The sequence below is a fragment of the Acipenser ruthenus genome, chromosome 24, assembly GCF_902713425.1.
Source record: "Acipenser ruthenus chromosome 24, fAciRut3.2 maternal haplotype, whole genome shotgun sequence".
Lineage (NCBI taxonomy): Eukaryota > Metazoa > Chordata > Actinopteri > Acipenseriformes > Acipenseridae > Acipenser > Acipenser ruthenus.
Window position 1 is genome coordinate 26470597 of NC_081212.1, and position 16825 is coordinate 26487421.

The 16825-nt window shown below is 46.7% G+C and overlaps 1 protein-coding gene across 2 annotated transcripts in view; it reads left to right on the plus strand.

Annotated features, from left to right (window-relative positions):
* LOC117964298 (immunoglobulin superfamily DCC subclass member 4-like) overlaps positions 1 to 16825 on the plus strand; it is a 57999-nt gene that overhangs the window by 22186 nt on the left and 18988 nt on the right. Inside the window, exons 4-11 of one of the 2 annotated variants that reach the window (XM_058999026.1) lie at positions 1980 to 2113; positions 10242 to 10376; positions 11974 to 12126; positions 12508 to 12918; positions 13083 to 13250; positions 13564 to 13701; positions 13866 to 14039; positions 14850 to 15083. In XM_058999026.1, coding sequence (XP_058855009.1) covers positions 1980 to 2113; positions 10242 to 10376; positions 11974 to 12126; positions 12508 to 12918; positions 13083 to 13250; positions 13564 to 13701; positions 13866 to 14039; positions 14850 to 15083 — 1547 coding nt within the window. The remainder of the gene's footprint in view (positions 1 to 1979; positions 2114 to 10241; positions 10377 to 11973; positions 12127 to 12507; positions 12919 to 13082; positions 13251 to 13563; positions 13702 to 13865; positions 14040 to 14849; positions 15084 to 16825) is intronic. The other variant, XM_058999027.1, reaches the window with a different exon arrangement.

The window sequence follows — 16825 nt, forward strand, 5'->3', positions numbered from 1 at the left end:
ATGAAATGTCCATCTGTCAGATGAAATGATTTATAGATGATCACTCCCAAATGAAATTCTGCAGGTTCAGCACTGTGGCTTAAGGGGAGAGGCTTCAGTATTGAATACACTGGGTTTGCACGGTGATCGCCACATCAGGGTTAACTGGCGTTGCAGTCGAGTCCTACAGCGTATTCTTGCATGATTAGGAGACTTACTGCCTAGTGATCAATGAAGAAAACACAAAGAAGGGAATAAGAAGTTTTCTTTCTCTGTGCAGGCGCTACAGAGTGAGAGAGAGAGAGACAGCAACACACAGAGACCAGGTCAAACATCTTTGACAGGACTAGCGTTAAGAGCATGCAGTCTTCAATTCTCAAAAAAGCACACTATGAGTACATCATCTATGGTTTCAAACTGTGTTTAAAATGAGGTTACAGAGTTACAGGGCCCACGTTACCACACAAACTTTTGTCAACCAGGAAGTATGTGTTTGCGTTTTTGTTTTGCTTCACTATTGCAGATTGAATAGGCTCGATTCTGCCATGGAGGTGTAATGTCTTATATTTCCAGTTTTTCCCTCTGTTTGTACAGAGACCTAATTAAAACGTCTAATAATTTACACTTTCGCATATGGTATTTAGAACGGTTGTAAAACAAAGAGATCAATTAAAAATGAATATTAAAAAGAATAAAGAAATGCATGAAGCAATTATTGGATTATTTTAGAAATGGAGAGACATCACACAAAGCTTTTGGTAACAATTATTTTTGCATTCCGCCTCCAGAAGTATATGCGGGTTTGTTTTTGGCAGAGCGGTGTGAAATCCTCCCGCGATGCCGCAGTACTTTCATGCTTCCTGTTGTTTTAGAAAGATTGGGTACATTTTCCCACACCTAATTCTATAGCTCCAGTAAGCCTGTGCCAGAGGCAATGGATTTGAGTTGTACAAGTATTCATGGCTTTTCTTTATTGAATCAAACACGGTGATTTGCTTTGTGGGATTTTCTTGTTGTATCAGTGCGTTTTGTACCGGGTTTATTTTGCTCACTTTCTATATTCATATGACCACCACTGTGTCCAGCAGGGCTCTTGTGGAACTCTTCCACAGCAGCACATACCAGAGCCAGCCTGACGCATGTCATAATGTCTATGAAATTACTTCATTGTACTGCTGCTTCGTTTTCAACAGTCTCTCTTTAGGGGAGTAATTACTGAACAGATAGGAAATGAGATCAATACGTGTGGAGATGCGTTCAGAGCTGTTAAACATCTAGTGATCAATAGAGCGCAGCGGTTCCTGCTGTACCGTACCTGGGATTACTTCTGTGAGGGGTTTGGGGGCCTCAGGTGGTGGTGGTGGAGGGGGGGAATGGAAGCGGTTCAGTAAAGGGTTATTGATTGCTCCCATAGCAATGCGATCAGCAATTCAAGCTCTTTGCAGGATGGAGATTAGAGAATAGTGTTGTTGAGATTGTAAGAACATACTAAATGCTGCTGAGGATTTCTATGCATTTGTTTATCCCTAGCCATGGAATGCACAGTTTAATTAGTGATCCGTTTGTGAGGAGGCTCCACAGCACTCCAGACAGATTTCCTTTTTTTTGTTATATCGGGGTTTCTTTTTAGCAGGTTTGGTTTCTGTGCTTGGAGAGTGGATCCTTTCTTGTTGTCAATTTGTTTTAGTTTTTTTTTTCCTCCTTTTATTAGACAGCCGCAGGTTTTGCCTCTAACCCCTTCTCCAGTGGCTGCTGTTGAGGCCCTAAACCGCTGTTGTTCATTGAAGTGCAACAGATGTTTCTGTCCTATTCCCTCCTGTAGCAGATACCATGTGTAATTAGCTAGCTGCAGGTAGTGTATTCACACCTACAGCTGGAAGAAGCAGCATCACAATTAGGGGTGGGTAATGTAAACTGCCAGGGCCTCTTGCAAGTCAAGTTTGTAACACTTTAGAGTGAGTACGGTTTATACTGACCAGGTCTCTCCCTTCCCGTTCCAGATTCACCCCCCTCCCGAACGGTGTCCTGCAGATTGTCAATGTGCAGGAAGAGGATGCGGGGTCGTACCACTGTGTGGCAGCGAACGCGGCTCGGACTCGCTACAGCCAGGACGCAGCGCTCACCGTCACTGAAGGTAAACCAGCAGCCGCAGACGGTACTGTGCATGTGTCGTAGAAAGAGTTCAGCTTGCATAGAACTGTTGCCATGATCCTCACAACTGTGAGATCTGATGGGACGGTTTTGAGTTTAGGAGACGATTCATGATCATAGATCAGATTTGAATTGGAACTGGTATCTTCAAAAGAAATGACTTGGCTTTGCATGCATTACCTGTCAGAAGTTTCCACGAGCTGTGCGCTCCAGATTAGAATGTAATCAGCTTTGGAGCTGAAGAATGTGCCGCAGATCAATAAACTGTATTATGAAGGTAATCCTCCTGCCATCCTGGGAGGATTCTCGCGAACACTCGCACTCTGTATCTGATTACTAGCCTCTGGCAGATACAGCACCCACCTAATGAAATGTGTGGAAATGCAGCCCTAATGACTGCCTTTCCAGGACCCCGCTACAGTATATGGATTGGTCAGAGCTAAAATGCACTTGAATTGAGAGCCTCTATTTATTACAGGGCTTGATTTAATAATTCTCTATGCATGTAATAGGATTTTGTTGCATTCACTGTACCAGTGCACACACGCTTTGAGTGTGGTTCTACAGTAATGACTGCTAGAAGCATGCATTGTTCAAATGGAAATGATGTGTCCAGTTTGCATGGTTTCTGTGATTGTATAGGCTGTATTGCAGCACACTTCATGAGGAACAGAATGATCTCCAGAAAGTACCCTGCTGGTGCCATTGGTGGAGTACCAGGCCTGCTTGTTGACTGTAGTGATCCCAGGCAGTACGTGATGTATGGAAGGTGTAGTTGGGATTTTTTTGTGTCATGATTTCAGTACAGGACGTTCAGTACTCTGGGTGTCTCAGTTGTTCGGCGCAGCGTGTTTTTGCACTTGTATAATAGTTTTTCTGAAGGGTGAAGTTGGGCGTTGTTATCTGGCTTGGTAATTGAGTTATTGTTGAGCTCTAAAATAGCAATCGACTCGGGTTAATGTTTTAGAAGTCAAAGAACCTTTTTAAAGCAAGTGTTGTTAATTGGGTAGTTTGTTTGATGCATGTTTACGGGAAGACATTGATTTTCTTTTCCACTTTTATTTAAATTACGTTTTGCAATTAACTTTCAGCGCAGGAGGTTATTTAACTGGGCTGCAGTGATCCCAGATAAGGGTAATTTTGGTAGACCTGGCCTTTTTTGTGTTAAGCCATTAAGTGACAATGTTCTCATATGACAAGTTTTAATTTTTGGAGCATTTGTAACTGGCATCTACCTGTTATTTACATTTTCTCTTTAAATATATCTTTGTCACAAAGACGGCCAGAGTGGGTGGCGTCAGACCAGAAAAGGAATACACAGAGAGATGTGGTTTGGTATAAGCTGGGCGCGTGATCGCGCTCAGCATTTAATAAACAGAAAATAAAAGGTTTTAAACACAACAAAAACACAGGACACGGCACTACACGCCAAAATAAAAAGACAAACGAAACGACTAACACTAAACAAACGGTGCACGGACAGACACACAAACACGGTGAGTGAAAACACTTCTTATTATTATTACTTTGCTTTGCTTTTACGTTCTCCTCTCTCTCCCGTTCTCCACTCACCGAACACCTAACCCCGACTGAGTGAAAATGTGCATCTATATATACTGTTGTGCTGGGATTCAATTACTAATTAATTATTCACTTGAATCCCAGCACGTGAATTAATTCTGTGCAACCCCGTGCTCACATATTACATTTAACCAGCACGTGAAGTGATTTGTGCTCTCCTCGTGCCTAAATACAAATCTACACTTTAAATACACGTGAAACACAGACCCGTTTATATCCCGTGTACCAATCTATACACCAACATTAACACACACACAACATACAACACAGATCACACAAATGCACACAGGGGCGGGGCACTTTGCCACATATACCCCCCCTTGTGCGCAGCACACATGGCCTCAACGGCCACCTCCCCCCTTAAAAACCCAGCAGTCCAGAACAAAGTCTCGGGCTGGGAAGGGAGGCTTCAGTGGGCCCTTGGCTGGCAATGCTGTCAGCACCCCTGCCGGTAGTGGCACGGCTGACAGCCTGTTGGTCCCATCCTGCAGCGAAAAAGCTGCGGGGGCAGGTGGTCCCCCGACCTCCCCCTTCTTCGTAGCCGGCAGCTCCCTCCTGTGGGGCTCCGGCCACAAGAACTCCTGCAGCGAAACTGCTGCTGGGGAAAGTGGTCTCCAGACCTCATCCCCCTTCTTCGTGGCCGGCAGCTCCCCTTTCTGGGGCTCCGGCCACCGTACTCCCTGCGGAGGTACGGGCAGCAGAGGCAGCTCCAGCTCCTCTGCTCCTGGCGGTGGTGGAGGCAGAGGCAGCTCCAGCTCCTCTGCTCCTGGAGGTGGTGGAGGCAGAGGCAGCTCCAGCTCCTCTGCTCCTGGCGGTGGTGGAGGCAGAGGCAGCTCCAGCTCCTCTGCTCCTGGAGGTGGTGGAGGCAGAGGCAGCTCCTGCTCCTCTGCTCCTGGAGGTGGTGGAGGCAGAGGCAGCTCCTGCTCCTCTGCTCCTGGAGGTGGTGGAGGCAGAGGCAGCTCCTGCTCCTCTGCTCCTGGAAGTGGTGGAGGCAGAGGCAGCTCCTGCTCCTCTGCTCCTGGCGGTGGTGGAGGCAGAGGCAGCTCCTGCTCCTCTGCTCCTAGTGGAGGAAGCGGTGGAGGTGGCGGAGGCAGAGGCAGCTCCTGCTCCTCTGCTCCTGGTGGTGGTGGAGGCAGAGGCAGCTCCTGCTCCTCTGCTCCTAGTGGAGGAAGCGGTGGAGGTGGCGGAGGCAGAGGCAGCTCCTCTGCTCCTGGCGGCGCTGGCTCCCTCCGCTGTGGCGGCTGGGCTGGTGCGCGCCGTGCTGCCTTCAGCAGCATGAATAGAGGCTGCTGGGGGACACCAGCCTCCTGCCCCTCTCCCCCCAAAAAATTTCCAGGGGGTTGGGCCTGTAACTCCTCCCCTTCCGGCCCTTGGGGCTGAACCAGCAGGCATTTTCCCTCTGCTGGTGGCTTGGGTCCCAGGGCTGTGGAAGCCCCGACTTGCCTCCCTTTGGGCTGTGGACGCACCGACTCCTCCCTTTTGGGCTGTGGACGCACCGACTCCTCCCTTTTGGGCTGTGGACGCACCGACTCCTCCCTTTTGGGCTGTGGACGCACCGACTCCTCCCTTTTGGGCTGTGGACGCACCGACTCCCCCCTCTTGGGCTGTGGACGTTCGGGCTCCCCCCACTCAGGCGTAGGACGTTCGGGCTCCTCCCACTCAGGCGTAGGACGTTCGGGCTCCTCCCACTCAGGCGTAGGACGTTCGGGCTCCTCCCACTCAGGCGTAGGATGTTCGGGCTCCTTCCACTCAGGCGTAGGACGTTCAGGCTCCTCCCATTTGGGCTGTGGGCGCTCAGGCTCCTCCCGCTTGGTCTGTGGACGCTCAGGCTCCTCCCCTTTGGGCTGTGGACGCTCAGGCTCCTCCCATTTGGGCTGTGGACGCTCAGGCTCCTCCCGCTTGGGCTGTGGAGGCAAAACCAGCATGCATTCACCCTCTGCTGGTGGAGATGGGGACAGCAGGTACTCACCCTCTGCTGGTGGAGATGGGGACAGCAGGTACTCCTCTGCTGGTGGTCCTGCTACCTGGGCTGCTGTTCCATTTATGGTTGCCTCCAGGTAGCTGAGGACAAACTCCACACCTTCCTCCAAGGTGTTTGGGGTGTGTTCCTCCTGATATGCCTCCCATCTCTCACAGTCCATCATCCACAGAGCCCGGACGACCATGGGCAGAGACTGGGCCTCCAGCCCAGCATTCTCCAGGAACCAGCCCCGCAGTTTGATGGCGTCTTCTGCCATTGACCTTTTTTTTTTTTTTTTTTTTTTTTTTTTTTTCCAGACCCCTCCTGGTCTGACGCTTGGAGGCGCGGCTATCCCACGATGACACCACGTGTCACAAAGACGGCCAGAGTGGGTGGCGTCAGACCAGAAAAGGAATACACAGAGAGATGTGGTTTGGTATAAGCTGGGCGCGTGATCGCGCTCAGCATTTAATAAACAGAAAATAAAAGGTTTTAAACACAACAAAAACACAGGACACGGCACTACACGCCAAAATAAAAAGACAAACGAAACGACTAACACTAAACAAACGGTGCACGGACAGACACACAAACACGGTGAGTGAAAACACTTCTTATTATTATTACTTTGCTTTGCTTTTACGTTCTCCTCTCTCTCCCGTTCTCCACTCACCGAACACCTAACCCCGACTGAGTGAAAATGTGCATCTATATATACTGTTGTGCTGGGATTCAATTACTAATTAATTATTCACTTGAATCCCAGCACGTGAATTAATTCTGTGCAACCCCGTGCTCACATATTACATTTAACCAGCACGTGAAGTGATTTGTGCTCTCCTCGTGCCTAAATACAAATCTACACTTTAAATACACGTGAAACACAGACCCGTTTATATCCCGTGTACCAATCTATACACCAACATTAACACACACACAACATACAACACAGATCACACAAATGCACACAGGGGCGGGGCACTTTGCCACAATCTTACTATAATATTGTTTAACAGCAAAAGTTGTGTGAATAAATACTGATTTTAGAATGTATCAAATTCCAAAAACACAGCTTGTTTTGGTACTGAATGGGTTAACAAAACTGCTGTTTTAGATCAATCTATACTGCAATGTCTCCTAAAACTCAAAGGAGTAATCTTACAATGACATACTGTGTTTTTTATTGGTAGTTTTTTTTTTGTTTGTTTGTTTTTTCCTATAGTTTGGATGGGATTTATTTGATCTGTTTGGAAAGACAGCATATGATTCTACCCTTGTATATTTAACACATAATAAAAAGCCTTGTGTAAACTGTTACTGATTCCACTTGAATCTGTGACCAGTGTTTTTGTTTTGTTCTTTGCAGTCATTAGAGATGAATGACAAGTCATTATTGCTCTCTCGCTCCCTTTATTGCTTTTGGCAGCGCTTCGGAAACTACAGCAGCCAAAGCTGCTGGCAACTGTTTCCAAACCACACTTAAAGAAATCCATTTCCTTAACTCCTTACCTCTTACTCTCCCCTGCTGGGGATGGAGCAGGCGTGAGTCACGCTTCAGAGTTTCACATATACCTTGTCTATTATGATGAAACTGGCTGAGGTCATTCTCTTTGCACAAGCCTTTAACTGTAGCACAATATTGGGGTACGTCTGTCTGTCTGACACTATCTGTTCTGTTCCGTCCCACTTTACTGCACTAGCCAGCATGACAACAGTAACATTTTCAGCTTTCAATATCCTGCAATTATAACAACCCACCACCCCCAACAGCACTTTGCAAATGTCAAAATCATTATAATAACGCTGTTTTAAAACAAGGGTTATGAACATTATCTTACAGATGGTTAGTGCACACAGAATGGTGACAGGTATCTTTAAAGAAGCAGATTTTAAAAAAACATTCTTGGTTAAGAATACTAAACAACCATTTCATCCGAGCTGAAACATAACCGGTGTAAAGGTGAGTGTAACAGTATTGGATTTCTACTGTACCACTACAGGGGGCTGGTCTACTTAATGCCTAAACCATGCCCGATTTGTATCTGTTTCAGAAACGTCTGCCAATCACCGCTCTTTTATTTAATCTCGGAGACCATGTGTTAAATCTGGTCAGTTAATCACCGCGGTCACTGCCAGGGCTGGGGCTGGGCCAGGTCCATCTGTTCTGTTCAAGTTTCAGTCTAGGGTGGGCCCCGATTTTGTTTCTCTTTCCATCCATTCTTAAATTTCCTGCTGCCCTAACAACACCTGATGTATATGTTGTGATGCTGGAAATCGGTTGGCAATTTTACTGGCCGTTGTAAACAGATGGCAGCTTAGTCCAGGTGACAAGTTCAGTAACGCACACTGCCCACTGACGACTTCGTTGAGATAGCAATAGTAACTGGTTTAACTGAAGGACCAAATCAATTTTCCTTTTATAAAAAAAAAAAATCACACCACCAGCTGTATGTATGTTACTTGGTACATTACATTTACACTTAACTTTTGCAGTTAACAGAATGAGAGGACGTTTTTAACAGGCATGTACATGAAAATAACAGGTCGCTGCCTGTTTAAAAAGCTCCCAATGACAAAGTAGCCTGTCTTCAAATGAAGACAACAGCACTTAATGGACTAGTGTAAAATATACTTATACCATAGATACTTATAACATAGATGTACACAGGGCTGATTTTTAAGTCATCTCTTCACTTTGGTGAAACAAGCCTGTTCTCATTTCGGGGCGCAATGCATTAATAGCTTTTCGTAATTCCCAAACAGTGCTGTGCAGTCGTCTCCTCTTTGATGAAGATCTTACTGTCAAGCCTTTCTTGATCTATAAAGTCACTTGGAGGTGTTCGCCATTTCCAACTGCTGTATTTTACATATAGGTTGAAATAAACCACCTCAGATTAACAAAATGATTGCTAGAGGATGGGTATAACTTGTGTCAGCAGCAGCAGCAGCAGAGACTTGATTGATCTAAATAATGAAGTTTACATTTACATGCCTGCTTGTTAAGAGAACTGTGAACAAAACGAAAGGGCGCGACTTGAAAACACAAACTGTATTCACACTGCAAACCTGTGCAGAAAAGAATCTGCTGTACTGGGACAAATACGAAGCTTGTAAACGTCTTCTCTCCAGTCTTGTAAGTGTGCCCTCTGCTGGGAGTAGAGGGCACTGCGTGAGCAGCAGTTGTCCAGTCTGCTCTGCAGGGATCCGTCATTCTCCTTCTCCCGCCTAGCACCCTGGCCAAGCTTCAGTTAATACAGGAGTGCGAGGTGGGGGTGACGATTCGAGAAATCACCAGGGGAGTTGACTAAAACTGTACTGGTGAGCAAATGCCTTGTACTCTCTAGGTTTTGAAACAAATACATCACATCTGTATCTCATAGGGTCTACCCAGGTGTGATGAATTAAAATAATTACATTTCCTTATTGCTTATTGTGTGTGTGTGTGATATCACTGAAATAATAAGTAACATGGTGGAGCTTTCATTCTTCAGTAAATATCCAATTAATCTTTGGTTGCCTCAATTATAATAAATTACAATAATTGTAAAAGTAGTGTTAAAGCCAGGCGAAGTGTGAAATCCTAATTCTGAAGCTGCCGTCTGCACTGTGTGAAATCTCCCGTCTGCCTTGTAGTTAAATGGAAAGCTCTTGCGGCAGACGATGGCTATTGACATTCCTCTCAGGTTACATCAACATACATCTTGTTTGGATTAAACGGCTTCAGGTTAAACATGCCTTGCTCTCACACGCACACACACACACACACACACACACACACACCGCAGCATCCAGCATCGTCTGTCAGCCTCTTGACATGCTTGATATCTGACAGACGTGCCACAAGTGTTTCTGCAACACAAGGCCACTCGCTTGCTGTGGAAAGGTGTCTGGGGCTCAGAGTCACACAGGGGAGGCCATGTGAGCCAGTGAGCTGCAGAACTGCGGGCCTGAAATGAGAGGCAGGCCTTGAAATGACTCTGCTGTTCAGAAACAAAACTGTGCTTTTCACTTGCTTTACTCAGAATGGCTTTGAAGTAAAGAAATCAGCATTTGTTGCGCCAACACTTGTGTCTCTCTTGTCATCGTGGTTTCATGCAATGGCGCTGTATTTCTTGCAAGTGCTTTTTAAAGCGGTGTGTTTATCAAGAGATGCTTTTTAAAGCCATAGTTGCTATACTAGAGGGCCCTCTTCAGCTCCTCTGATTTGGAACAAGTGTGGTGTATTGCTGTTGTTTGTTTGAGTGATGTATTGTACTCTGTAAGTCTCCTTATGACGTTATAGTGTGTCGTTCCCACTTGCTCAATAGTGGGCAGACTGCAGTTTAAATGGGAATATGTCCCTACTGTAACTGCACCATTGCTGTTAATGTAACACTCTTGATTAGCCACAGTGTATAGATAACAAGCTCAGATGTGTCTTATTAAATCCTAGTAAAACCAGGAGTGGATCAAACTGCTATGCAGTGGGAGTCTTTTATTCCCGTCCCTGGTGTGTTTTAAAGTATTGGCAGTGATCTTGTCTGCCGTCTCCCTCCTCGTTTTATTATCAAGCTCTCCTTGTGTCCCGCAGGTCCTCCATCGGGGCAGGGGGACGTGGTGATCATCGCTGCCCCCAAAAACACGACGGTGGTGGCAGGGAAGACCGCGGTGATGGAGTGCATGGCCCAGGCAGACCCCACCCCCTTCGTGTCCTGGATCCGGCAGGGTAGGCTCTCTTTACTAAGCTCTTCACTTGGATCTCTTCTCTTTGACGCTGTTGAGGTGACTTTAACATACCAGCTAGTTTCCAGGTGCATGCAACCCAAGTCAAAGGTGGCCATTGCTTTGTCATTCTGTATCTATTAATGTGCAAGTTCTGCCCAGTGGCGTTTCACAATGTACTATAGAAGATGTTTTGTGCATTAACACACACAGACACACTGGGGATCCATTCCATTTGGGGTTAAATGAATGGAAGCAATGGAGTCAAATTAGACACAGTAGCATGGGTTTTGCAATGGGCAGTCCTCATGCACAGTTAAATAGTTTTGCATAATCTTCTTCACCTCGATGGCTAACAAGTGCTGCCTCTTATAAAACGTCAGAAGCCTGTCCTTGGATGCTTTAATATTTGCGATACAGTGGTCCGCCCCTGGCAGGGCACGCGTTCTTCAATTCCAACCCTGCCCTTGGGTTGCTTTGCCTAATCGGATCAAGCTCTCCGCTGGCCTTGCAGTATTACAGACCCACACTGCTACAGTGAATCATGTGACAGTGCAGCTGGGCCCCATCATTGCAGCTGATTGCTGGAATGCCTGTTGTTTTGCTAAACGTATGGATGACTTGCCTCCTCTGGCTTGTGAAACAGGTTTTTTTTTTTTTTTTTCAAAACCAGGTGTCTTGCTCAGTTTGACAGTCAGTGTTGTTTTTAGTGGGAGGAATGCAGTGTGTACAAGAGAAAGGGGGAGAATTCAGCACACATCTTGTGACTTAGCAGTCTGTAGCTAGAATGTTTACTGTGTGTTGTTGCAAAGATCTTTACAAACACAAAGAAATGCGTGACAGTGTGACGTTCATTCTTATTATATAACAGTACACACTGTCAGCAAGTGTAAGGAGGGCTATCCATACACCTCGATAGAGGATCAGTTTGAATTATGAAAGGTATCCTGAGCTCTGTTTCTCTGGTCTGTTCTGCTTGTACCTGTTTGAAATATTGATAAATCACATTGCCTTAAAGGCTGTGATAATGGAGCTGCTAAAATGAACTGGAGTAGATTTAATGACCTGAGTAACAACAACACTGACTTCATCTGCAGAACACGTCCAGGCCAGCGCTGCGCCCGTCCCTTTGATCTGGAATCGCTGTGCCAGCGTTACGAGACGGAGGTGTCAAAGGTCAGGGGTGACGGATCTAGGGTCACCGCAGGCCGCTTTGACGTCATTTAAAAAGCCGCCTTCCAAATCAAGGACATCTGTTTCTGCTTTGTTTTGATAGTTTAGCCTACTTGAAAGCTGAAGAAGACTGTTGACTGGCACCAGTAATCTAACGATAAGCCAGTAAAGGTCTTGTTTTCCTAACCCCAGTCTTGAGAGCAAGATGCTTTATACCTAAACAGAGCAGGCTGGGTGCAGGAAGAGGAATGGGGCATAGTTAAATAAGCCAGAATTTTTTTTTTTTTTTTTTAAAGAATGCAAAACAGGATTGGAGAAGAGACCGTGGAGAAGTTGGTTCAGATTCGATCACTGAAAACTGAAGTTCATCTCTTCAGTATATGTGTCAGTATCAGTAGTTTTACGGTTTGCACGTCCTGTTTGTGCAGATGGAAAGCCCATTGCCACCGATGCTGTAGTTCTGTCCACTAACCTTCTGATTGCTGATACCCAGTCCTACCACGCTGGGGTGTACGTCTGTCGAGCCAACAAGCCGAAGACCCGGCAGTTTGTGAATGCTGCAGCCACGCTGCGAGTACTGGGTAAGTGTGAGCTAGTATGGGGAAGGGTCTATCAGGGCATCCTTAATATATACAGGTACATATTAAGATCGCATTCCAGTTATATATGTCATTGACAAAAGGATGTCTTTGTATTGGGTTATTTGACCGTTTAGTTAAAGTAGGGTTGTTTGAGTTCCAAACAAACTGTGTCTAATATGTGCTAGCTGTGGCCCATGTGTTATTACAATGCTGACCCTGAATCAGAATGTTGTTAGTGTTATTAATTATTGTGCATTTGTGCAGATTGTGTGCCGTATTGGCCGGGCCCATGTGCAAATTAGAACCTCAATAACGGCTACAAAAAAATCGAGGAACTAGTGCAGTGGTTGAGCCTTGGTTGTCTGTGTTTTCACCCTCCAGCTCCCCCGGTCATTACGCAGTTGCCCGAAACCATCTCTCGGACGCGGGCCAGCACGGGCCGCTTCGTGTGCAAGGCGTCTGGGGAGCCGGCCCCTGCCATCACCTGGATGAAGAACGGCCAGCCCATCCACTCCAACGGGCGGGTGAAGATTCAGAGCTCCGGCAGCCTGGTAATCAACCAGATCGGGGTGGAGGACTCCGGATACTACCAGTGCATCGCCGAGAACAACCTGGGCACAGCCTGCGCCACCGCCAGGCTCTCGGTCATCGTCCGCGAGGGGCTTCCCAGCAACCCCCACAGCGTGTCGGCCTCCACCCTGTCCAGCACCGCCGTCCTGGTGACCTGGGAGCGGCCCGAGCACAACAGCGAACGGATCATCGGCTTCTCCCTGCACTACCAGAGGGCTGCAGGTAAGGGCATTTTAATCCCAGTCAGTCTGCTTCCTAGTAGCCAGGACTGGAGCAAGTACAAGAACAAGCATAGCTGTTAGTGCCTGTTCTTCAGCCCTCAGTATCATTGGCTTGCTCCAAAACAAGTCTCATTTATTTGCATTCTTATTTTCCTCTCCCCGTAGGAGGCACGGATAACGTGGAAAACCAGTTTGCAGTGAACAACGACACCACTGAGTTTCAGGTGAAAGACTTGGAGCCCAACACGAATTATACCTTCTACGTGGTGGCTTATTCCCCGCTGGGCGCCAGTCGGATGTCTAACTCGGTCACTGTCCACACCTCGGAGGATGGTGGGTACACGTCTCCTGATTTACTGGTAAAATCGGCATTACTATTTCTCCTCTTTTGGATGGAAAAACTCTTATCCATTGGTAATACCAAACTAGTTGGTGACCTAAACCTGCATTTGGCCTGTTGGCCTGTAAGAAAACTGAGGAATGTCCCTGGAGTTTTACAACTGCTTTATATGAGCGGTGCAATGCACTAAAGCACAGGCATGACTGCAATGGTTTACCTGCATGACAAGACTTTAGTCGTACCTAAGTGAGGCTTTACAAGCACACCTTTCCTAAAGCGTTCTCCTGCTTCTGCTCCCCTCCCCAGTCCCCAGTGCCCCGCCTCAGCTGTCCCTGTTGAGCACAACTCCGACCGACATCCGCGTCATGTGGTTCCCCCTCTCCGCAGAGCTGAGCCAGGGCAAGGTGACCAAGTACAGGATCGACTACTGCACAGTGGAGGAGGGTGAGTGGAGCCATTGGACATGTAGAAATCCAGCAAGAAACGACTTCAAAAGGAGCAGTTGCATTACTGTTTTATTTTGCACTTGTTTAATATATATGTGTATATTAAATCAGGACGGCATGTATTTGATAGCGAGCGCCCTTCTTTGATTCTTTCCCCTCCAGTAGATCAGATCTATTCCATTGAAGTGGCTGGAAACGAAACGCAGGTCCCCCTTCATTCACTGCACCCCAACAAGACGTACAAGGTGCGGATTGCAGCGGGAACCAGCGCTGGCTTCGGAGACCCCTCTGAGTGGACACAACACCGGACCCCCGACAGGGACAACCAGACCATGGGTCAGTAAGAGAACCAGCCCCCCGCCCAGCACAAACTAGGGGCGATGCGATACCTTTCACAATATGCAGGTCACAATACATGTGATGGCCCAGATTGGCTATTGTATGATGCATAATAGGATCAAATGATAATTTAACAATGGGCTATTTTGTCAAACTAAAACTTCAACTAGATAGGGAGGGTATGTATTCATACCAACTATAAGAAACACTTGTTCTTCTTCATTCAAGGAGCACTTGGTGAACCTCATAGAGCTGTGCTGTGCTTTTGTTCTTGTATCACTATACATACCTCTGTTATGATACGATATATCAGTTAAAGAAAGTATCCCGATTCATCGATCTGTGATGAATCGTTCCGTCCTTAGCACAGACCTGAAGCAAGCCCCTGTGTGCCAGTCGTTTCTTTTTGTTTGTTTCTTACTTTGATAGACACATGCTTTGCAAAAGTGTCAGGAGGTCATATGTGAGTGCTGCTGTTTTTATTTATTTTGTTATGCTGGAATACAATAAAGAATATTTAAGCCTTGGTTGACCTGAATTCCCCAGAATCGGGGTTGGAGAAGGGTTTTTTATGTTTCATAGTCCTTCATATGGCATGAAAATCGCAGGAATCACAATTTATTGGTTGTCTAGAGAGAATTACCTTGGCAACCTCTAGTGATAGATCTAGTGCAGTATAACATCTTTTTTGTTTTATTATTTGAAACTCATCAGAATCCCCTTTGCCCTTCGTAACCCTGTCCTCTAAGACTAGCGCTTGTTTAAACTCGCTGACCTTGCTTGATCTTTGGTTATTTTCTTTCCTAGTTCTCTTTGCTCCCCTGGAACTGAAGGTCAGGGCCAAGATGGACTCCCTTCACGTCATGTGGCAGCCGCCATCCAATCACGCGCAGATCTCTGGATACAAGCTGTATTACCGGGAGGCGGAGCTTGAGAATTTGGCCAATGAAGATCCGCCAGACTCTCCAAGAAAGGGGACCTGGGCCAGTTCACCCATCAGGCTGAAAAAGAAAGTGAAGCAGTATGAGATCACTGGCCTAGGTGAGTCCCATTCACCTTACAAGAGTGTTCTCAAATCCTGTATATACTGGAGGAGCCTGTCCTTGTGTTACACTTCAATCTGTAGCTGCTTGCTGGTGGTCCTAATATCCTACGAGCCACCTCAGTGAGAGAACATGGGGATGTTTTGTTTTTGTTCACAAAAGCACGTCTTTCTAGACTGATAGCACCCTCTCGACGACTTCAGGAACTAAATAGCCCTTTCTGTACTATGTGTAACAAAGGCATTTTTGCAAACTAAGTACAGCTTCACTGCCTGACAGCTGCCAATGATGGCATTTTTGTTCGGACTGAGGTAAACGCTGTACTGTGCTGGGGGAAACAATATACTGTGCTGGGTTATTGAGAAGCTGTACAAACAGGACCAGCTTTTATTACTGCTGTTCAGTGTCCTCGCCAGCGTTCTGTATTCCACTGGTTCCAATTACTTGGGGTGACTGAATATCCGTTTCCATCTCCTCTGCTGGGCTGGGTGTTGCCTTCTCACGGGGATAAGAATGTTATCTTGAGAAACAGCAGGTGAAGTAAAACTGAACACTCTGCCCTTCACACTGCATATGATATATTTTGTATGCAAAACTGCATACCTATACATGTCGTGTATTTAGAAGTGATAAAGCAAGACCAACAGAGAGTGTTTCCAGTCTATACAAGCACATCCTGTAGGTGTGCATGAGCCGTTCTACAGTGAAGCCCAGCCAGGCTGTTGCAGTGAAGGCACCCAACCCATTGTGGACAATCATGAAGGCACCCACCCATTGTGATGAAACGTGGCGCGGTCATGAAGGCACCCACCCATTGTGATGAAACGTGGCGCGGTCATGAAGGCACCCAACCCATTGTGATGAAACGTGGCGCGGTCATGAAGGCACCCACCCATTGTGATGAAACGTGGCACGGTCATAAAGGCACCCAACCCATTGTGATGAAACGTGGCACAGTCATGAAGGCACCCAACCCATTGTGATGAAACGTAGCGCGGTCATGAAGGCACCCAACCCATTGTGATGAAACGTAGCGCGGTCATGAAGGCACCCAACCCATTGTGATGAAACGTGGCACAGTCATGAAGGCACCCAACCCATTGTGATGAAATGTGGCACAGTCATGAAGGCACCCAACCCATTGTGATGAAACGTAGCGCGGTCATGAAGGCACCCAACCCATTGTGATGAAACGTGGCGCGGTCATGAAGGCACCCAACCCATTGTGATGAAACGTAGCGCGGTCATGAAGGCACCCAACCCATTGTGATGAAACGTGGCACAGTCATGAAGGCACCCAACCCATTGTGATGAAATGTGGCACAGTCATGAAGGCACCCAAACCATTGTGATGAAATGTGGCACGGGCATTCCGTAGCACAAGTTGTTGAGGGTATCAAAAGGTCATTCTTGCATTAGTGCTGGGCTAATGAAGGCTACATCGTCTGACACGCTTGCCAAAACTGTCCCGGTTGCCTACTTGGTACTGACCTCTGCTGTGGTGTTTTTAAGCATTCTGTGTTTGCTTTCTTTAATGTGCACTGGAAATATTTATTTCATGGATAATACAAAAAAAAGTGGGTTTGGTGTCCCAGGAGGAATGAAGTTGAGCAGCAGGGAGCTGCTTGATAACAGAACGCAGATTCAGAAAGCAACCTGTTACTGATGAGTAGCAGTAGTCGCTTTGCAGCGTGATGAATGGATCCACCAAGGAGTCGACTGCTGAAACGGAAAGATAGC